Source organism: Geotrypetes seraphini, chromosome 7 (assembly GCF_902459505.1).
Source record: "Geotrypetes seraphini chromosome 7, aGeoSer1.1, whole genome shotgun sequence".
Classification (NCBI taxonomy): Eukaryota; Metazoa; Chordata; class Amphibia; order Gymnophiona; family Dermophiidae; genus Geotrypetes; species Geotrypetes seraphini.
The window spans coordinates 53,651,283-53,673,918 of NC_047090.1; the positions used below are offsets into that span (position 1 = coordinate 53,651,283).

Genomic DNA, 22,636 nt, shown 5'->3' on the forward strand with positions numbered 1-22,636 from the left:
CCTTCTGCTGGCCTCCATGCCGGTCACAGGGACCCCTGCTCCTGTGGACCAAGGTCTTTTCTGTTGCCTCTCCTTGAGGGTGCAGACAAGTAAGCCGGTAGTGCCTGCAGTTGCACCAGATATGTTTTCAGTACTTCTGCTTTCGTAGGAGGGCACTGCATCAGCCGCAGATCTGGCTGATTTGGCAGATCCAGATCATTACAGAGCCCCTGATTTGGGAGGAGGATCCCACTGTGCACAGAGTTTTCAAGCATGTACATCTTGTGGATTTGATATCTGAATCTCTCCCGGAATTAAAGCTACAGTCTGAGCAGCCTGTTATTGCAGAATGTTCCCTTATGAATGACCAGAGGCCATAATCCGCCTCTTTTCCTGATCATCTTGACCAGTGGCAAAATTTTCAGGAAGGTCTGAGCTGTCCAGAGCGTCATAGATTTGGCTTTAAACTGAGGAAGAGGGGAAAGCCGACAGTCGATCTGACACATCGGACAAAAGTATCAAGTAAGGATACTGAGCAAGGACATTGTAAAAGAGGGCTCGGGACTGAGTGGAAATTTTTGGAACAAGGGCCTAAGGATGCATTACAGGGGCCCAGAGCCATGGACATGGAGCAAGGACATTGTAAAAAAGGGATCAGGACTGAGAGGGAATTTTTGGAAAAAGAACCTAAGGACGCAATGCAGGGGACATGGGCCAAAGATATTGAGCAAGGACACTGTAAAAGAGGGCTCAGGACTGAGTGGGAACTTTTTGAAAAAGGACCTAAGGGAGAAATGCAGGGGTCTAGTGCACGAATAAAACTGGCTAATAGAGAACTAATAGAGAACAACGGATTCCAGAGGGACAACCAAAAACAGGGAAACAAGCTGAGGACGAAACAGACACACCACAGGAGGAGGATGACCGAGACGAGGCTTGGGGTCTGGCTACTCACGAGGGGGACGCCAGGAGCGCCAAACCACGAGGAAAAACAGCAAGAAAGGCGAACAAACGGGACTTACTTTGCTTATACACTAATGCTAGGAGCCTAAGGGCTAAAATGGGAGAGCTGGAAGTCCTAGCCAGCAAAAAAGGACTAGACATAATTGGAGTCACAGAAACGTGGTGGACTGATGACAATAAATGGGATGTGGCTTTACCAGGTTTTAAACTATACAGGAGAGATAGGTCACACAAGAAGGGTGGAGGACTAGCGTTATACATAAAAGAATCCATACCTTCAACCAGGATGGAAACAATAGTAAGGGCGGGCGACTTGGAATCACTATGGGTTAAGCTACCAGGAGGAACTGGAGCAGACACAAAATTGGGTCTGTACTATCGCCCACCTGGACAAACGGAAGAAATAGACCAGGATCTGGAGGCTGAACTGAGGCAGGTATGCAAAAGCGGAAGTGTGGTGGTGATGGGAGACTTCAACTTCCCGGGAATAAACTGGAGTATTGGGCACTCAAACTGCATGAGGGAGACCAAATTCCTGGAGGTCACGAGGGATTGTTTCATGGAACAGCTGGTCACGGAACCAACATGGGGTGATGCCACTCTTGACCTAATCCTCAACAGACTAGGGGGACCCGCTAAGGAGGTGGCGGTACTAGCCCCACTAGGAAACAACGATCACAACACGATCCAGTACAGGCTAGAGATTGGATCATCAAAGGTAAAAAGAACTACAACGACTGCACTTAACTTCAAAAAAGGGAATTATGACGCCATGAGGAAAATAGTGAGAAAGAAACTCAACGACAGCGCAAGGAAAATGGACTCCGTAGAAAATGCCTGGGCCCTACTCAAGGGCACAGTGCACGAAGCACAGAACCTGTGCATCCCCAAGTACAGGAAAGGGTGCAAAAAAAATAGAACAAAAAACCCAGTGTGGATAACAAATGCAGTAAAAAAGACGATAAGTGACAAGAAAGCATCATTCAAAAAATGGAAAAAGGACAAAACAGAGCAGAACCTGACCTGGCTGGATCGGGGCAAAGGGCTCTTGGTAGTGGTGGCTGGTCCTGCTGCTGCTTAGGTGTAAAAGCAGTTGATTTTCCTAGCGAACTGCAGGGAGGGTGGAGCTCATATTTTTGCAGGACCGGGACTGTGGGTTTTTGGTGGGTTGGTCCCGTTGCTGCTTAGGTGTAAAAGCAATTGATCTCCCACTGCTGCTGATATTTAAAAGCAGGCAGATTGTCCAGGGAGAGGAGCTCTGCACTCAAACTGCCATCCTCCTCGCCTCCAAGTTCCGGAATAAGGTGCCACATGAAAGACTACTAAGGAAGCTATGGAACCACGGGGTGCAAGGGGAGGTCCACCGATGGATCAAAAACTGGTTGGCGGACAGGAAACAGAGGGTTGGAGTAAAGGGCCATTACTCAGACTGGCAATGGGTCACGAGCGGAGTTCCACAGGGGTCGGTGCTGGGACTGCTACTTTTCAACATATTCATTAACGACCTGGAGGCAGGAACAAAATGTGAGGTTATTAAATTTGCGGATGACACCAAACTATATCGCAAGGTAAATAACATGGAGGACTGCGAAGATCTCCAAAAAGATCTGACAACACTGGAAGAATGGGCCAAAAAATGGCAAATGAGTTTCAACATAGGGAAGTGCAAAGTCGTACATATAGGGAAAAAAACCCCGATGTTCACTTACAAAATGGGGGGATCAGCGCTAGGGGTGAGCGACCTTGAAAGAGACCTGGGAGTGATGGTAGACAGAACATTGAAGGCATCGGCGCAGTGTGCAACAGCCTCAAGGAAAGCAAACAAAATGTTGGGTATCATTAAGAAGGGTATCACGACCAGAAAGAAGGAAGTCATCCTGCCACTGTATCGTGCTATGGTGCGCCCGCACCTGGAGTACTGTGTTCAATTCTGGTCGCCGTACCTCAAGAAGGACATGGAGGTACTTGAGAGAGTTCAAAGAAGAGCAACTAAGCTAATAAAGGGTATGGAGGACCTCTCATATACTGACAGACTGAAAAGGCTAGGGCTTTTCTCCCTGGAAAAGCGGAGACTTAGAGGAGACATGATAGAATCCTTCAAGATCATGAAGGGCATAGAAAAAATAGACAGGGACAGATTTTTCAAATTAAGGGGATCAACAAGTACAAGGGGGCACTCAGCGAAATTGAAAGGGGAGAAGTTTAGAACAAACGCTAGGAAGTTCTTTTTCACACAGAGGGTGGTGGATACATGGAACGCGCTACCGGAGGATGTGATAAACAGGAGCCATGAGTGGTGCCGGTCAGGAAGGCATTCGCACATGCGTGGTGCGGGCAATTCATGAACTTTCTCAAGTTCTTAAAGTGGTGATGTACTTTTAAAGCTATCCATACCTCTGCTCCATGGATGACATCACCCACATGTGAGAATATCTGCCTGCTCTCCCCGGATAACACCTGTTACGGTAAGTAACTGTGCTGTCGGTGCTAGAGCCAGTGTTTCCTGGTGCTGTTTCTTGCACTGCAGGAGTTCTTTCCATTTCCCCCTTAGTTTTTGGAATGCTATTCAGAAAATTTATCAAGACAAGCTCATGATATAACTGATTACCTCAATCTGTCTCCAGACCCTAAATGTTCCAACCAAATAGCTATCCTGTAATCTTCTGGATATGACCAGAATCTTCTCATTTTGTAATCTGCCTAGAACCGCAAGGCATTGAAGGAATAAAAGACACCATTGTAATGTAAACTTTATACTGGCTTCATGTTACTTTCAGCCAGTTGCAGATTAGTATGTGCACAGGTGAAGCAGGTAAGGTATAAAAGATAATTAAAATTGCATTTTAAAAAATTATTGGAAAATGATCTAGTACCACACATGATAAAATTTTATTTTATCTAATTTTTCAGGTGTTACCAAAGATGATGGCTTTTTGTTATCAAATCCTCACAGAACCTGCTATAGACCCCAGAAGAAAAGATGGAGCTCTGCATGTCATGGGCTCTCTGGCAGAAATATTACTCAAGGTGAATCGGTAACATGCATTATCACTTTTTTTAACTGAATTACAAATTCTTCTATACTCCTGACTTTAGTGCCTTGTTGAGAATTTTTTCCCTACTTAAACTTAGAGGTCCTTAAACTGGAATGGATTTATTATATCTGTGGCCCCATTATGGCTGTAATTATTGTTTATATCTATCATAATATTGGGTGATAGGGTAATTTATTATCAGACTAAAGATGACTTCCAGTATATCTATATTTTATTTAAAAAGAGCATGTGTATGGAATTCTTGAATGTTGAAATTGTGTATTGCTCGTCATATGCTAAAGAAACAAACTAAATATGGGCAGAGTATTATATTTAGAAAATGGAAATGAATAACTAAATGTTCCTTATTGTTCCATCAGACTAGTCCATACACTTGGTTTGTGCTGTCTTGCCAGCAGTTAGCGACTGAGACATACTGAGCTGGGATGTGGTCACTTAAGAACTCTGTGCAACCACCTGTCCAGTCAGTATTTCTCAGTCTCTAGGTGGGAAGCAGATGATAGACTTCCCATGCAACTTTTGATGGTCTGGTAGGACTTTAATTCCATGTTCTTGGTCAGTCATAAAACCACAGGAGCCAAGGAGGTTTTCTGTCATTTAAAAATACAATTTAGGAATGTAACACCTGGTGGGGGGAGTCCTAGGTCCCAGGTCTTTCCCCACACAACCCTTTTCTTAAGGAGCTAGGTTTTTCTTGTGCTTTGGGAGGAAAACCCTGAGCACCTAAACTTAATTGCTGCCCAACAGAGAATTTGACTAGTAGTTGCCTGTATCAGTACTGCTTTCTTTTTTTTTATGTACCTGTTTTACCTTAAAAAAAAAAAGCTGCTCTGGAAAGGTGTTTTTTCTTTGCTGTTTTTCTTTACTTGCCTAGCTTCCATACAGGGTCACAGGTATGTTATCACTATGGCAGCACAGCAGGATAAAAACAAGCATTGCTCTGTTTGTTGAGCGGGAAGGTCAGCTTCTGTAGTGGTGGGGAAATGCCAGCAGTGTGAGGAGAGAGCTGAAATTTCCTTTTTCACGGTGCTGAAGGTGGTGATTGCTAGAGATAATAATAATAGTAATAACTTTATTCTTCTATACAGCCACAATCTTGCGACTTCTAGGCGGTTTACAATCAAGAGTGCTGGACATTCAGCGAAATACAATAAGTAGATATTCAGAGGAAATACAGAGACCTCAGGAGGCAATAGTATAGAAATACAATTTGCTGAGCGAAAATGTAATATGTACATTTTAGTAGGTAATGTCCGACAGGACCTGTTGGGGATAAATAGCAACGTAAAGTTACGATAAGATGAAGATAACAGATTATATTTATAACAGTGCTGTAAGTTCAGGTGGAATAGGGAGGGGGGAGGGAGAGGGAGAGCGGGTCAATTGTTTAGGTATTTCTGGAACAGGTATGTTTTTAGGCGTTTCCTGAATTCCCCGTATGTTTTTTCATTTTGCAGCCTCTAACTGGAGGAGAAATGAGTTTTGGATGTGTGTTTCTCTTGAGTTTGTTATTAGAAAATGCGAAAAGGTCCATTATGTACTTGGGGGTCAGGCCATATAGTACTTTGAAGCAGAGGCAGGCAAATTTAAACCTTACTCAGGCTTCCGTTGGTAGCCAGTGCAGCTGCCGATAGTAGGGTGTCACGTGGTCGAATTTCTTCAGCCCGAAGATAAGTCTGACCGCAGCATTTTGCATTATTTGGAGACGTCTCATATTCTTTTGTGAGATTGCTAGATAGGCGATGTTGCAGTAGTCAAGCTGACTCAGTATGAGAGATTGCACTAGGATTCTGAATGTTGACGTATCGAAGTATGATTTAATGGTTCTGAGTTTCCAGAGAGTAAGGAAACCTTTTCTGAATAGGGAATCCACTTGTTCCTTCATTGTTAGGCATTGGTCTAGAATAACACCTAGTATTTTCATGGTGGGCTGAATAGGGTAGTTGAGTTTATTGATGCATAGTGGGGTTTTATTGTCAAGCGGGTGAGGGGAGGCAACGAAGAATTTTGTTTTTTCTGGGTTGAGCTTGAACTTGAAATCTGTCATCCATTGTTCCATCTCATTTATGGCATCGGATGCCTTGGGAATGGTTTCCGAGATGGAGTTGGCGAATGGGATGATGATCGTAAAGTCATCTGCGTAGCTGAATAGTTTTATTCCTAGTTGGGTTGGTTTCACACCTAATGAGGACATGTAGATATTGAAAAGCAGTGGGGAAAGCGGTGACCCTTGTAGTCCTCGGTTGTATTCTTTCCTACTGGCAATGACGGATCCTTCTCTTGTGGAAAGGTTGCAGAACTTAGATTTGCTCAAAATGTCTTGTCTGATAAAGGACTGCTTCATTGATCACCTTGATGGACACAATCTGATGAGGACCAGCCAGCACAGCTTCAGCAAAGGAAGATCTTGCTTGATGAAGTTGCTGCACTTCTTCGAGGGAGTACATAAGAACATAAGAATTGCTGCTGGGTCAGTCCATCGTGCCCAGCAGTCCGCTCCCGCGGCGGCCCCTAGGTCAAAGACCAATGCCCTATCTGAGACCAGCCCTACCTGCATACGTTCCAGTTCAGCAGGAACTTGTCTAACTTTGTCTTGAATTCCTGGAGGATGTTTTCCCCTATAACAGCCTCCGAAAATGCGTTCCAGTTTTCCACCACTCTCTGGGTGAAGACCTTCCTTATGTTTTAACTTCAGATTGTGCCTTCTCGTTCTCCCTACCTTGGAGAGAGTGAACAACCTGTCTTTATCTTCAGTTTCTTGAATGTTTTGATCATGTCCCCTCTCAGTCTACTCTTTTCAAGGGAGAAGGAGGCCCAGTTTCTCTAATCTCTCACTGTATGGCAACTCCTCCAGCCCCTTAACCATTTTAGTTGCTCTTCTCTGGATCCTTTCGAGTAGTACCATGTCCTTCATGTACGGTGCCTAGTGCTGGACATAGTATTCCAGGTGAGGGCATACCATGGTCCGGTACAGCGGCATGATAACCACCTCCGATCTGTTTGTGATCCCCTTCTTAATCATTCCTAGCATCCTATTTGCCCTTTTTGCCGCCACTGCACATTGTGCAGATGGCTTCATCAACCTGTTGACCAGCACTCCCAAGTCTCTTTCCTGGGGGAGTCTCTCCAAGTAATGCCCCGGACATCCTGTATTCTTGTATTAGATTTTTGTTACCGACATGATCACCTTACACATATCCACGTTGAACTTCATTTGCCATGACGTGGCCCATTTCTCAAGCGTGTTTATGTCATGTTGCAGATCTTCGCAATCTTCCTGCGTCTTCACTACTATGAATAACTTAGTATCGTCTGCAAATTTAATCACCTCATACGTCGTACCAATTTCCAGATCATTTATAAATATGTAAACAGGCAGATAGACAAGGGTGACCTGGTTGACATTGTATATCTGGATTTTCAGAAGGCGTTCGACAATTCGAAAAATTGTGAGCCATGGAATCGAGGGTGAAATACTCACGTGGATTAAAAACTGGCTGGCGGATAGGAAACAGAGAGTGAGGGTAAATGGACAATACTTGGACTGGAAAAACATCACGAGTGGAGTGCTGCAGGGTTCGGTGTTTGGACTTGTGCTCTTCAACATATTTATAAATGACCTGGAAATTTCAGAACTTGGAGCCACAACTGAATGGACGTGTAGCTGTGAAGCTCCCAGTCCCATGCACATTTTTGGCTATTTTCACCTTTTAAATTTATTTCCTCAGAGGTAGAAAGTTTGAAATTTTACCCAACAATGTCTTCTTACAAGCAAACCAAGCCGGAAGCAGCTTTCAGTACAGGTGGGAAGGCTAAAAGACCAAATGCAGATCCACCCACACCTTCCAAGGCTCCTATGCCTGTGGATGCTCTTGATATGATAGAGCTAATTGAAGAGCTGAGAAATATCAGATCTGTGATGAAAGATAACACAGATCAATTGGCAGCAGTGAAGGAAGAAGTGGCAAATTTGGCACAAAAGTTGGAGATTGTAAACACCAGAATGTTACAGATAGAAACTTGAGTGGAGAAATTGGAAATGAAGCAGCTGCAGTGTGAAAAAGACCACAAAGTTATTCAGGACATGGAAAGGCAGATGGAAGAATTTGAGAATCGCTCTAGGAGGAATAATGTGAGGATCCTAGGGTTATCAGAAAGAGTGGAGGGAAAGAATGTAGTAGCTTTCCTGGAGGAAATCATAGCAAAGATACTCCCCCTTAATTTTAAGGTGCCAATAGAAATTGAAAGGGCACACAGAATCCCAGGAAGAAGGTCTAATAGTCAGACAGGACCTAGACCATTAATATTTCATCTATTACGTTTCCAACAGGTCATGAAATCTTAAGGAGACCAAAAACCTGACTTATAAAGACTCCAAAATTTTTTTCGTCTCGGATTTTGCAAGATCAACAGTGAACCGGCACAAACAATTTTTACAAATGAGACAACAATTAAAACAAATTGGAGCAAAATATGGTGTTTATTACCCTCCGTTAATGAGGGTTACTTATAAGTATAAATTCTTTCAGTTTGAAGACCCTGAAAAGCTGAAGGAGTTTCTGTCTCAACAGGAGACACCGATGGACTGAGTTGGTGATCCTGTCAGCTGTGAAGGAAACACTGAAATAAGAATATATGGACTTTGGAGTCTACTTGTTATTTTATTTTGAATTTTGGAGAAACATGGTTGATTTTTGTGGCTTGGGGCTACTTAATTAATTTTATTTGGTTAATATTATTGATTGGCGATAAAACTGATTTTAACTGATTTTGGATTTCCAACTATCATGGCATCATGAGAACAATCTACTTTTTTAATTTGAATATGCCTCGTGATAGGAGAATTTTCTTATACTCTCAGCGAATGTAAGGTTAGCATGCGGGCAGTTCACGCCCACTATGCAAATGGAGACTCATTTGGAAGTACACTGATGGATATCAGAGAAACAGTAGTGAAGTCAGTGATGGAGAAGGCAGTGGGAGGGCCGAGTCGTCCCTAAGATGTGGCTGGAAATGCAGCCTCCTGGCATTCAAAGGCTCAGAGGGGTCTATGATTGGGGTGTCTTGAAGTCACACCAATGGGAAGGAAGATGGAGCTTCTGAATGAGTTCTGAGATGAGGCGGAGCTTCCGAAGAAAGAAAGACGCCGAATGATTCACTTCGACTCACACTGGCTCCCAATACAAGCAAGAGTACAATTCAAATTCTACTGCCTACTATTTAAAACCATAAACGGAGACAGACCAACCTACCTAAAGAACCGCCTAATCCAAACTACCTCAACCAGACATAGGAGAACCCACAAACCATTCACGCATCCCCCAATTAGAGATGTCAAATGAAAAAAATGTACGATGGCCTTCTAGCCACACAAGCAACAAAACTAGACTACCAACTCTCCAATTTACTGTTAACGACCCCAGACTACGAATCGTTCATAAAAGAAATAAAAACCATGCTATTCAAGAAATCCTTGAAAACAAACTAACACCACAAGACTCAACCCAATTCTCTGAAGCAACCCGCTCTTCTCTTCAATTCCTCTGGAAATGGCCAGATAACTTCTTTTGTAATCCGCCTTGAACCGCAAGGTATTGGCAGAATAGAAATTATTAATGTAATGATGTGAACAAATGAGTAGTGATCCTGCAGGGAGACTGGTTGTTCATCAGACCCCGATTTGCTGACTGTCGGGTCTGAAGATGAGGAGGTGAGAGTCAAGGAAAGGGGTTGATGGCGGCAGACAGTGAAGACTTTGTTGGTGCAGCGTGTGGGGAAAAATGAGAGCGGGTCTTGTTCAGAGTCAGGGAGACGGGCTGAGCATGGCGAGTTGATCGTAGGCCCCTCAGGGGAGGGGAAAAAAGGAGTGACGATGACTTTGGAAGGGAGGTTGGACAGATGGGCGGACCTGCTTGGCCCTGGGCGACCTCGGTGAGTCCCCTCTCCCCGCATGTTCATCCTGGGCCTGGTGCCTCCCACCGAAACTCTCTTGCGCCTTCTACGGAGCATGCTGCCAGCTCCTGTTACTGTTTTGAGAAGGCTGACTTGTATTTTCGTGTGCATTGAAGGTGAGGAGAGGCCCAGCCAGGCTAGCCTGGATAGTGTTTCGGAGTTCCCCTTGGTGGTTTTCTCAGTCGTCTAGCATCACTGCACACCATGGTGGATTGGGGGACTATGTAAGGTGCTCCGGAGTCTCATTTGTTAAAAGTGGAGGAGACCCCCAGTTGTCCTGCTGTGAAATGACACGCTATCGAATTGGTCAGAAAGGAATCGTGAGTGCAAAGCTCGTCATGACAACGGCCTCTTCTTTGGCACCGGGTGCTCCTGCTGGTCAAAGATTATATCTGAGAGCTATAGACCATCATCATGGACAGTTTTGGAATCACCAGGACTATTTTAGCTTCTGGAAGGTGACTCCATTGGGAACAGATGGAAGATGAGAACAGTCAACAGTCTGGAATCCATATAGTAGGAATATTTAGAGAGGAGTATAAGTTTATATATATTGCAAACTGCTACTTTCAAATTAAATTGCTTTAGGATACTAGCAAACTTACTTTAAGAATTTTAAAGCTATTTATAGTCTAATTTAATCTTAACACTTAAGGCTCCTTTTACTAAGGTGCGCTAGCATTTGTAGCACACGCACAAAATTACCGTTAGCTACGCTTCTAGAATAACGCAAGCTCAGTGCTAGCGTTAAGGTCTAGCACGTGCAACAATTTAGCGCGCTCTATTCTGCGCGTTAAGGCCCTAACGCACCTTAGTAAAAGGAGCCCTTAATCTTATACTTATTCCCTGATAAATGTTTTTTAAAATATCAGGTTTCAGGTCTCACTGGTGTAGTTTCATTGACATATATATATGATACAGGAAACTCATTTGTCTGCTGGGGAATCAATGAAGTTGGACAGGGGGTGGGTAAAGCAGTATTTCTTTATACCGGCTATGGGAAAAAAAAAAAAAGCGGGGGTGGCTATTTAAATGCATAGGAAATGTTCAGCTGTATTTAATTTTATTTCTGCAGATCCTTCAGGAAGGTGGGTTCAAGTGAATATGACCTTGGAGAAACATGCTCTGACGCTGTTTAATATCTATGCCCCTAATTCAAATCAAGCAGAATTTTTAAAAACTCTTCAACAGGTACTTCTGCCACTGGCTGCCTCTAATCTAATGGTAGCTGGGGACTTTAATGCTGTTATGGATCCACTGCTGGATAAACAACTCAGTAAGCTTTGGAAATCAATAGGATTGGATAATTTAATTAAATCCTGTGGATTAAAAGATATCTGTCGGATTCTCCATTATAATGCTCGAGAGTTTTCTTTTTGCTCCCATGTTCATAAATTATTTTCAAGAATAGAATTATGTATTTGTATCAGATCAATTAGTTCAACAGGTAACCAAACCTGTTATAGACCCAATTGTTTTATCAGATCATGCTGGAGTTTGGATTGAATTAAAATTTGAGGAACAAGATTGTAATAGACCTGTTTGAAGATTCAATAAAACATTGCTTGCAGATTCAAACTTTATTGAGGAATTTCAAATAAAAATGAATGAATATTTTCAAATCAGTGCCTCAAAGGAAATCTCTTTAGAAACATTATGGGATGCTTTCAAAGCTACCATGAGGGGGGCAAATAATCTCATATTTGGCTTATGTTAGGAAACAACTTAAAATAGAATATTCTAATTTGGAACAAAATATTAAGGTTTTAGAGTCCCAATTGGTCTTGAAATGGGAAAAAACTACAGGCTCTCTTAAAAGCTAAATATAAATACAATGTGATTTCTTCTCAAATGGCTAGGAAAGAATTGTTTTCTCAACAGGCTCTGTATTATGGAAACTCAAATAAAGCGGGAAGAGTATTAGCTTAAAGCTAAAAAAAGAAAAGTAAAAATTGTGGCTATCACAGATGAGAATAGGGAAACTCATTCTCAAATTGGAAATATCTTAAAACAATTTTTGAAATATTATAAAGCTTTATATTCTTCTGAGCTTTATTCAAATAAAGAACTTGAGGGTTTAGAGTTCTTGAAGTTAATTAAGGGGACTAAAATTCCCGAGTATATAAAAGGAACTCTTGACATGCCTATATTAATGAAAGAACTACAAGAAGCATTGAAGTCCCTTAGAGTTGGATCCGCTCCAGGTGGTGATGGGTTCACTATAGAGTTTTACAAATCATTTCAAATTACCCTATTACCTCATCTATTAAATTTATATCAGGCTCAACTGACTAAAGGTTGCATTCATTACAGGTACTATGGCAGAATCTTTAACTATAGTTTTGCTGAAGCCAATAAAGATCCTACGTTGGTTTCAAATTACAGGCCTATTTCTTTGAGTAATGTAGATGGAGAACTTCTGGCTAAGTTATTGACTTTACGCTTGGCCAAGGATCTCCCTTATATTATTGGAATGCACCAAACGTAGTTCGTTGCTCAAAGACATTCTTCAAACAACACCAGACTGGCTTTCTACATGGTAAATTTAACAAAAGCCATGGAAGATCCGGCCTGCTTTGTATCCTTGGATGCAGAGAAGGCCTTTGATTGTGTGCAGTGGACTTTCATGTATCAAGTAATGGATTGGTTTGGTATTGGTTCTGGATTTATACAAGTTTCAATTTTATTAGAATTTTAATATACCGACTATCAAGCAAATATCTAGCCGGTTTACATAAAGGTTTAAAAAATAAATTTTTTCTAAAAGAAATGGTACAAGTAATTATAAAATATTAAAATAAATTAAAATACGTAGTGTACATTGAAGACTTTAACATGACCAACTGGATAGTGAGGGCAAGAGGGGAAAGGGTGGGTAAAGTTACATTGTAGAGAGAAAAATGGAGATAGAAGGGTTAGGGTTATAACAAATTGGGTGGGGAAAAATGTATGTGATGAAGAATTGTATGTAAAAGTATGATAATAAAGAGATGTTTAAACCGAAGAAAATGCGTCAAGAAATAGGAATGTTTTTAAGCTCTTCTTAAATTTATCGAGATTTTGTTCTTCTCGGAGTGGTTGTGGAAGAGAATTCCACAGTGTCGGGGCAGATACGGCAAAATTTATTTTTCGTGTGTAGTAAAATTCTTTTATAGACGGAATAAGTAGGAAGTTTTGATTAGTAGATCTCAGGATTCGGGGGGAGTATTGAGGAATGAGTAATTTGTGAAGAAATAAAGGCAAGTGAGAAGATTTTATTTTAAATGTCAGTAAAATAATTTTGTAAGTGATACGATGTGTCACTGGAAGCCAATGAGCGTCTTTCAAAGCTGGTGTAACGTGGTCATATTTACCTAAGTTATAAATGAGCTTTATGGCCGAGTTTTGGATTAATTGAAGGCGTCAAATTTCTTTTTGTGGTAATCCATTAAAAAGGGAATTACAGTAGTCTAAATGAGAAATAATCAATGAATGGACAAGAATTTTGATAGATTCAGTTTCTAGCATTGAAGTCAGTGAGCGAATTAAGCGGAGTTTATAGAAACAAGTTTTTACTACTGAACTTAGATGGTCGTGGAATGATAGGCTGTTATCGATGGTAATACCTAAAAGTTTTATTTTCGTCTCCATTTGGATTGGGATGGATTTGATAGAAATTTTTTCTGAAAGAGTTTCTAACTTTTTGGTTGAAAATATAAGACCGCGAGATTTTTCTATATTGAGTGCAAGTTTATTGAGGTGAAGCCAGTCGTTTATTGAATCCAATTTTTTGTTTATAGATTTGATATCAGATTTATTAGATGTATTAATGGGATGAAGTAGTTGGATGTCATCAGCGTAGGCAAAGATCGTGAATCCAATAGATTGTGCTAAGGTTAAGAGAGGCGATAGAAATATATTAAATAATAATGGGGAAAGAATAGAACCTTGTGGGACACCGTACGTTAAAGATAAGGAAGCAGAGATTTCGTTGTTGGCAGAGACTTTGAAACTGCGTTCTTGAAAATAGGATGAGAACCAGGATAATGCGGCACCAATGATACCGCATTCTTTAAGTCTGTTTAAAAGTAGAGAATGATCTATGGTGTCAAAGGCTGCAGAGAGATCAAGTGAGATAAGGAGAATGGATTTTTGATGATCAAGATAGTAGTGAATAGTTGAAATTAAGCCTAACAGAGATAATTCTGTAGAATGGGAAGAACGGAAGCCGGTTTGACAGGGGTGTAAAGTAGAGGTTTTTTCAATAAATTCAGATAATTGTGTGTGAATGATTTTTTCCGTTAGTTTAGATATAAGTGGAAGGTTTGCAATTGGTCGATAGTTTGCTGGAATGGCAGGATCCAATTTGTAATGTTTGATTTTTGGAAAGACAAGTGCAGTTTTCCATGTCGTAGGAACAGAGCAGTTGGAGAGTGATTTAGAAATCATGTCCCAAAGAAATGGGCCAAAGAAAGAAAATAATTTTTTTAGGATGAAAGGTGGAATACTTTCCAAAGGAGAATTAGGAGTATTGAGGGATTGTAATATGAGAAGTAAATTGGCTAAGGAAGGCATTTTAAAAGTAGAAAAGGTACTGAATGATAGAGTGATAGAGTCGTTGTGATTGCAAGGGGAGGAAGAAGAAGAGGATGTATGTAACTGTGTTCTGATATTTTTGATTTTATTATCGAAGAACGTTAGTAGTTCGGTTGCGGAGGGAGTGGAAACTTGGGGTAGTTTTTTAGTAGAATATTTTGAGAGTGATTGAACAAGATTGAAGAGTGTAGAGGAGTTGCGAGTAGAAAGAATAAGTTTTCCGAAATATTCTTTTTTGGCTTGTTGAATGGCTTTTTTGTAACAAGAAGATTTTTCTCTGTAAAGGATTAAATATTTGTGTAATTTGGTTTTTCGCCATTTATGCTCTATGGAGCGAAGCTGTCTACGTAAAATAGTTAGATTTTCGTTGTACCAAGCTTGTTTTTTATAGGTCAGATTTGGAGTATTTTTCTTTTTTTCCTGTTGAGGTGCTAGGGAATCTAAAAGGGAGTTGGTAGATGAATCCCAAAGAGAGGTTTGTTCCTCGAGAGGAAGAGAAGAAAAATCAGTGAGGTTTAGATTAAAATGATTCTGGATGGAAGTAAGAGTAATTTTATTAGTATTACGGGTTATGTAAGTGTCCTTCTTGTTTAATTTTTGATCCATTCTAGAGGAAACAGGAAAATCTAAGAGCCAACTGATAAGTAAGTGATCAGACCAGGGTAAATGATGGAATTAAAAGTTATGAAATAGATCGGAGTAAGTTATAGGGCAGAAAATCATGTCTATAGTATTGCCAGCTGTGTGAGTGGGCGAAGAAAAAAGAGGAGTTAAGGAAAGGTCAGAGATCAGAGTTAGAAATTCTGAAGTGTTATAATGGTTAGGCAGATTAAAGTGAATGTTAAAATCTCCAAGGATAATGGAGTCTGGATATTTAATGATTCAAACCTTGTATAGTTCCCCTTCTGCCAGATTATATATAAATAATACTTTTTCAGAATGTTTTTGTCTGGAGAGGGGAGTTAGACAAGGGTGTCCACTATCTACTTTGCTTTTTGATATTGTTCTGGAACCCTTACTATTGGCTATTCAACAGGCAAAGGAAATTCAGGGTATTCCTTATGTAAATCTGGAATATAAGGTCTCTGTGTATGCAGATGATGTTTTGCTTCATTTGAAATCCTGAAACTACCATTCCACATTTATTGGATTTGATTGATAGATTTGGGAAATTTTCAGGGTACAAAATAAATTGGAGTAAATCGGAGGTTCTTCCGCTAAATGTACACTGTCCAAAAGGATTATTTGACTCATTCCCTTTTCTTTGGAAGGAAGAGGGTATAAAATATTTAGGAATTTGGATGCAAAAAACATTAGAAAAGGCGATAAATTAAATGAAAAATCTTTATTGCTGAAGGTTACAGAAATGTGTTAGCAATGGAACCCTTTATATCTGTCTTGGTGGGGGAGAGTTCAAACAGTTAAAATTATGATTTTGCCTTTGGTTTGCTACCAAATGAGTATGTTGCCAGTTTTTTTTCAGGGTCCTTTTATAGGAAATTAAATAGTATTCTTACTAAATGTATTTGGCTGGGTAAAACTGCGAGAATTGCTTTAGTATCTTTACAAAAATCAATTGCAGTGGGGGGGGGGTAAATTTCCCCAATTTTATAGGTATCATCAGGATATGTATTGGATCCTCCCCGAGCTCATGGAAAATCTTCCAGACTGGTTATGGTTGGAATGGCAACTCCTATCTCCATTGAGATTGTGCCACATTTTAAGTATCAAGTTACCTAGAGTGTATAAGGACAATAGAATTTTATTGGACACTTGGCAGACATTAAAATTTATTAATAATTTAACATCTATTCCGATTCATAAATCCACCTGTCAGTCCCTTTAGCTGAACTCCAAGATTCAAATCGGTGGCATTGGATGCAGGTGGGCTTACGTACTCTGGATGATGTAGTATTAGAAGGATAGCTGCTTGACTTTTCACGGCTGCAACAAACATTTGGTATTGCTAAGTCTCAAAATTATAAGTGGTTGCAATTGAAGCAAGCCATTCAGAAGGGGTTCCCTGATTGGCGAAATCTTAAAAATCAGTATTGCTTGCCGATCCTATGCTTCCAGACAGATTTCCTATGGCATCAGGCCGTCCAGTGGTACAAATTAATATCTGAATTTTTGAATAAGAAACCAAAGACTGGTCTTCTTGACATTTAGAGCATTAAGATAAAACAGCAGATTTTTGTGTCTCGATGACCACGAATTTGGACTTGGAGGATGAGGTGTACGGCGTCTGCATCTATGAGACAAACATGGTTTTTCTTGTTACATAGATCTTTTGGACCCCTGTTTGTTTAAATTGAATAGTTCTAAGTCTAATAGATGCTGGCGCTGTCATCTCAAGGTAAGGACATTGGATCATCTACTGTACTATTGTCCCTTGATACTTAAGTTTTGGAGATCCACGTGGGGTCAAGTAAATAAAATATTAGAAAATCCAGTGGCATTGATGTACGATACTGTGCTATTTGGTATGATAATGAGGGCTAAAAGCCCAATATTTTCCCATAATAATAAACTTCTCTTTATTATGACAGGGGTGACCATACAACTTATTTTAAAGAACTGAAAAACTGGGACCGGTTAAATTATAATATCTGGTGGGAATCTTTATGCCACATTTTTAAATGAAACGTACGATTGCCATACAGCAGGAACATTATAGGAAATTTAAGGATGTTTGGGAGCCATTGACAAAATTCTGTAAGGAGTGATTGTTGATTTTGCCCTTTGAACATACACGTCCAGGGTGAGTGGGAGGGGGGTGGGGAAATGCTATCTCACTGTTGGGCATAGACACCAAACTCTATCAAAATGTTGGCGGACAGAGTGATGAGCTGGTTGCCCCAGCTGGTCCACTTGGACCAGTCGGGGTTTATAGCCGGGCAGCAAGTATGGGATAACATTAGGTGCGTGTTGAATTTGATGGAGCGAGCTCAGGTTTCTAAACAGGAGATTATGCTTTTGTCCATAGGCATGGAAAAGGCCTTCAATCGGGTGTTGGAAAAGGTAGCGACAAAAATGGTTAAGGGACTGGAGGAGTTGCCATACAGTGAGAGGCAAGAGAAACTGGACCTTTTCTCCCTTGAAAAGAGGAGACTGAGAGGGGACATTCAAGATAATGAAGAGAATAGGCTTAGTAGAGAAAGAGAGATTGTTCACCCTCTCCAAGGTGGAGAGAACGAGAGGGCACTCTCTCTAAAGTTAAAAGAGGATAGATTCCGTACAAACATAAGGAAGTTCTTCTTCACCCAGAGAGTGGTAGAAATCTGGGACGCTCTTCTGGAGGCTGTTATAAGGGAAAGCACCCTCCAGGGATTCAAGACAAGGTTAGACAAGTTGCTTCTAAACCAGAATGCACGCAGGTAAGGCTAGACTCAATTAGGGCACTGGTCTTTGACCTAAGGTTCGCCATGTGAGCAGACTGCTGGGCACGATGGACCACTAGTCTGGCAATTCTTATGTTCTTAGGGTTTGGCCCCCAGTTACGTAGTTGGATTCAAATTCTTCATACCTCCCAGCTGGCATGTATTAAGATTAATGGGGGGTATTCTGGGGTTTTTGTTGTTGGTTGAGGGATGAGACGAGTGCCCCCTCTCCCCACTTTTTTTGCATTAGTCTTGGAACCTTTTGTTCAGTGGGTTCAAGATCGAGCTTCCATTGGGGGTGTTAGAGTAAGGGAGTATAAATTATGTCTGCTTGCGAATGATGTCCTGTTCACTGTGACGGATCTGGAGAGATCTATCGCAGTGGTAGTGGAGGAGTTGAGTGTTTATGGCAGGTTGTCTAGATTCCAGGATAATATGAATAAGCTGGAGCTGTTGAACGTCTCCTTATCAGAGGATTAGGGAGGTGTTTCCTTTTCGATGGGTACGGAGGACACTTTGGTATTTGGGCGTCTATCTGGAACTGCCAGGCTTGAATCTGTTTGATCTGAATTATGGACCGCTGTTGCGTTGTATTCGACAGAAGTTGGAATCATGGGATTGGTTAAGTTTGTCTTGGGTTAGGAGGATAGAAGTAGTGAAAATGATGGTGCTGCTTCAGATTCTTTTTTTGGTTCAGATGTTACCTATTTGGGTGGGAAGGAGTACTTTGGATAGATTACATGCCAAGTGTTTTGGTTTATTGGGGGGGAGGGAGTAAAGACCTAGGGTGGCCCAGAAGGTATTATGTCTGGGGAAAAGGGAACAGGGGGTTGGCAATCCCAAACTTTAGGAAGTATTATAAAGCTGCTGAATTGCGGGTTCTCATAGAATGGCAGGTCCAGGATAGCAAATTGTGGGTGATTTAGAGCAGGAGGAGGGGGAGATATCCCACTATTGCATTTACCATGGCTTCCAGGGGGAAGTGGGAGCTCAGGTAGGGAGGAACATCCAGGAGGCTGACGTTGAAAGTATGGAAACAAATGAGAGCTTGACTCTTAGAGGGGCATAAGTATTATTAGTATACGCCCTTGAGGTTTAATTTCTAGTTTGATCCGGGGCAGGCTCCAAGGGGTTTTCATAGCTGGGAGCGGAAGGGGTTAGTATGTGTTGGGCAGTGTTATGAGGGGGGGACTAAACTGGTCAAAGTTTTTGGGGCTCTCCAAAGGCAATATGGGTTAGAGGGAGGGGGGATCTTTTCCCCTTTCTAAAGGTTCAATATTATATTCAAAGTTCAGGGTTGCTGGGGGACCTCTCTCAAGGAAAGGCAGTGTTTGAGCTCCTTTGGGGCCTAAGGTGCCTAAGGGTCTTATCTCTTGCATCTATGGCTGTTTGAATTGTAGGAGGGGGAAAATCGTGGAGTATGTGGAAGCTTGGGATCTGATCTGGGTAAGAGGTTGTCTGAGGCTGACTGGTTGTCTGTGGTAGAACTAGAACGCTTAGAGTGGCGACTATTATAGTAGAAAATGGGTATAAAGGGCTTTTTTGGTGGTATACCCCGGTTCAACTTAGTCATTTATCTGTGGGGCAAACTAGGGTGTGGTGGAGGGCACTTATATTCATATGTGGTAGGAGTGGGGAGATTAGGGGGTTTGGGGTAAAAGTAGCCAAGATTGTGTATACCGCTGACTGTACTAGTGGAAAATGTACTGCAGAACTTCCTGCTAGTTGGGATGGAGGAAGAGGAGGACAAATTTTGCATGATTGGTCTTACCGCAGCGAGAGTGGTTGACAGCAGCAGCATGGAAACAGTCGTCATCTTTGGAGTGGACTCACGTAATTTGATAAATTGGATGGCTTGTATGAGATGTATCATTTGACAACCTATTTGAGACATCAGATAAGTTCCTTTGAAAGACTGTGTAGGAAATTTCAAGAATGGCGCAGACATTCTTATTCCTGATTGGGGATGTTTTTTTTCTTTTTTTTAGACATTGGGAATTTTGCTGTTTTGGGGCTGGGGTTGGGGGGTGGATGGATTGCACTTTGTTTTAGAAGTATTTACAAGATGCACTGAAGAACCCACAATTATCTGAGGTCTGTGTCTGTAAGCTTTGGGTTGTTTTCTGCATTAATAAAGTGTGAGTTTAAAAAAAAAAAAGACAACGGGCTGCTAGCGAATTAAAAAACGTGAATCATTCTCCCAAAAACGCTCATGTAAATGAGGTTGGAAGAGAGTAGCAAAGACTCTGGTGATAGCGATGGCCACATGCACAGAAAAAATGCAAAAAGAAAAAAAACCCCAAAACACAACAACAGTGGGAGAGATGCCCACTCTCTCCCGCTGCCAAGCGACACCCCCCCCTAGCAGCGGGAGAGATGTCCTTCTCTCCCAATGCCACACAATACCCTCCTCCAGCAGGAGAGATGCCCATTCTCTCCCCCTGCCTCTGACCCCTCTCCCCATACCTCGAATTAGATTGCTGACCAGAGGGATGCCTACTCCCTCCGGCCAGCTGACCCGCCTCTCCAAAATGGGCGTTCCCCTCCCCGGTGCATCCTGGGATGCACCATGGAGGGAAAGGCCCATTTTGAAGAGGCAAACCAGCTGGCCAGAGGGAGTAAGCATCCCCCTGGTCAGCCATCTTAATTCAGGTATAAGGGAAAGGGGTTGGAGGCAGGGGGGTGTTCATTTGTTACTTATGTACTTGACAATATTTCTCTGTATCATCACTGTATATGTACAGTCTCTTCCTCTGTAAACCACTCTGAACTATTTGTGGTATTGCAGTATACAAAAATAAAGTTATTATTATTATTACTAGTGTTTAAGCCCGTTACATTAACGGGTGCTAGAATATATGCCTGTCTGTCTTTCTTTATTTATGTCTCTCTCCCTGCTCCTGTCTCTTTTTTCCTTTCTTTCTGTCTCTCTCCCTCCTGCTATTTTTCTCTCTCTCTCCCCAGCACCCTTTGTCTGTCTGTCTTTCTTTCTGTCTGTCTCTCTGGTTCCCTGTCTGTCTGTTTTTCTGTCTGTCTCTCTCCCTGGACTTCTTTTGTGTCTGTATTTCTTTCTGTCTCTCTCCCCCCCCCCACACACTTTCCTTTGCAGAAGCAGCAGCGGTATTTCCCTTCCCCTCCAGGTCCCTGTGAAGTAGTAGCAGCATTTTCCCCCACCCCCCATTCCCTTCTCCCCCCCCCCACTTTCCTTTGCAGAAGCAGCAGCGTATTTCCCTTCCCCTCCAGGTCCCTGTGAAGTAGTAGCAGCATTCCCCCCCCCACTTTCCTTTGCAGAAGCAGCAGTGATATTTCCCTTCCCCTCCAGGTCCCTGCTGAAGCAATTCCCTTCTCTTACCTGAGCTGTCCTGCTCCGTTTCAGCCCCTCCCTGCGATCTGGCCTGCTCCGTTCGGCTCCTCCCCCTTCCCTTCCCGTGGACTGGCCTGCTGCGGCCGAAGATTTTTGTTTTAAGTTTTTAAAAGTGCCGGCGGCGGCTCCTCTCAGCTGCTGATCCTCCTGTAAAGAGCAGCCTGCGATGGTGGCCGGCTTTAGCGAACCTCGCAGGCCGCTCTCCAGCCTCGGTAGCACGTTCCCTCTGATGCACGGGATCGCGTCAGAGGGAACGTGCTACCGAGTTGGAGAGCGGCCTGCGAGGTTCGCTAAAGCCGGCCACCATCGCAGGCTGCTCTTTACAGGAGGATCAGCAGCGGCGAGTGAGGGCCGAGGTGTGTTCCCTGCCGAGTACACGGGCAGGGAGAGAGCTTGCCTGGCTTCCACGGTGAGTGAGGGCGGGAGGAGGGGAGTGGCCAGAATGTTCCCTGCCACTGGGTTGGCTGTCACGGATCACACACCACAGCGGCAGGCAACACGAAATCCTAAGTGCGCATGTGCGCTTAGTCTTTTATTATATAGGATGTGGCAGCGGAAGAAAATGGGCATCTGTCCTGCTGCTGGGGGGAGGTTCGCTTGGTAGCGGGAGAGAGTGGGCATTTCTCCCACTCCAGAGGGGGGTATTGTTTGTCAGCGGGAGAGAATAGGCATCTTTTCCACTGCCAGAATTTAAAACAGTGCTGCCGGGGTTTTAAACAGTGCTGTCACTGTACCGGCACCCCTGGACCAGTCGCTGATTTTTGTCACCAAAAGCCAACGCTGCTATTAGAAAATGGCTCAGCTATTTTAAAGAATCCATCGGAGTACTCATTTTAATGTTGAAGAGCCCATTTGTATGTCAGTGTATGAGACTGCTAGAAAGCTCGCTAAAGACAGAGATAAGCCATTTTGATAATCCGCCACTAAAATGCATTCAGGCTAAACCATCGGAAACCAGTTTAGCGACTGCGTTAAAGTTTTTTGAGAATCTGGACCTGAGTGAGTGAACGTCAAGCTCTTGTGCCTGATCCTCCATACACAAAATTCTACCACAACATAGTACTGCTTGAAACTCATCTAAAATTCCTACTTAAAGTTGTCTCAGAATTCCACCTCAGCCAGTCCATTGTTTGCCTGTTTTCTTTCCAAAACCACATATTGCTACTAGTTACTTAATTAGGTGTCATTGACTTGTGTTTGAGCCCTAGTGACTTGATGAATTACAGATCTAAAAAGAGATTGGTTTTGTGCTAATCCAGTAAGGTCCAGCAGGGTCATCCCCATGGTTGTTTTCAGCATGTCCAGCTATCTGATTACAGGTCACATGCCTCACCTGGTTCCTACGATCTTCACAAACATAATGTCGT

At 42.3% G+C, this 22,636-nt stretch overlaps 1 protein-coding gene across 6 annotated transcripts in view; it reads left to right on the plus strand.

Moving 5' to 3' along the window:
• IPO8 (importin 8) overlaps positions 1-22,636 on the plus strand; it is a 441,493-nt gene that overhangs the window by 215,856 nt on the left and 203,001 nt on the right. For all 6 annotated transcript variants that reach the window (XM_033950674.1, XM_033950671.1, XM_033950672.1 and 3 more), the window contains exon 12: positions 3,853-3,969. In XM_033950674.1, the coding sequence (XP_033806565.1) occupies positions 3,853-3,969 (117 nt within the window). The remainder of the gene's footprint in view (positions 1-3,852; positions 3,970-22,636) is intronic.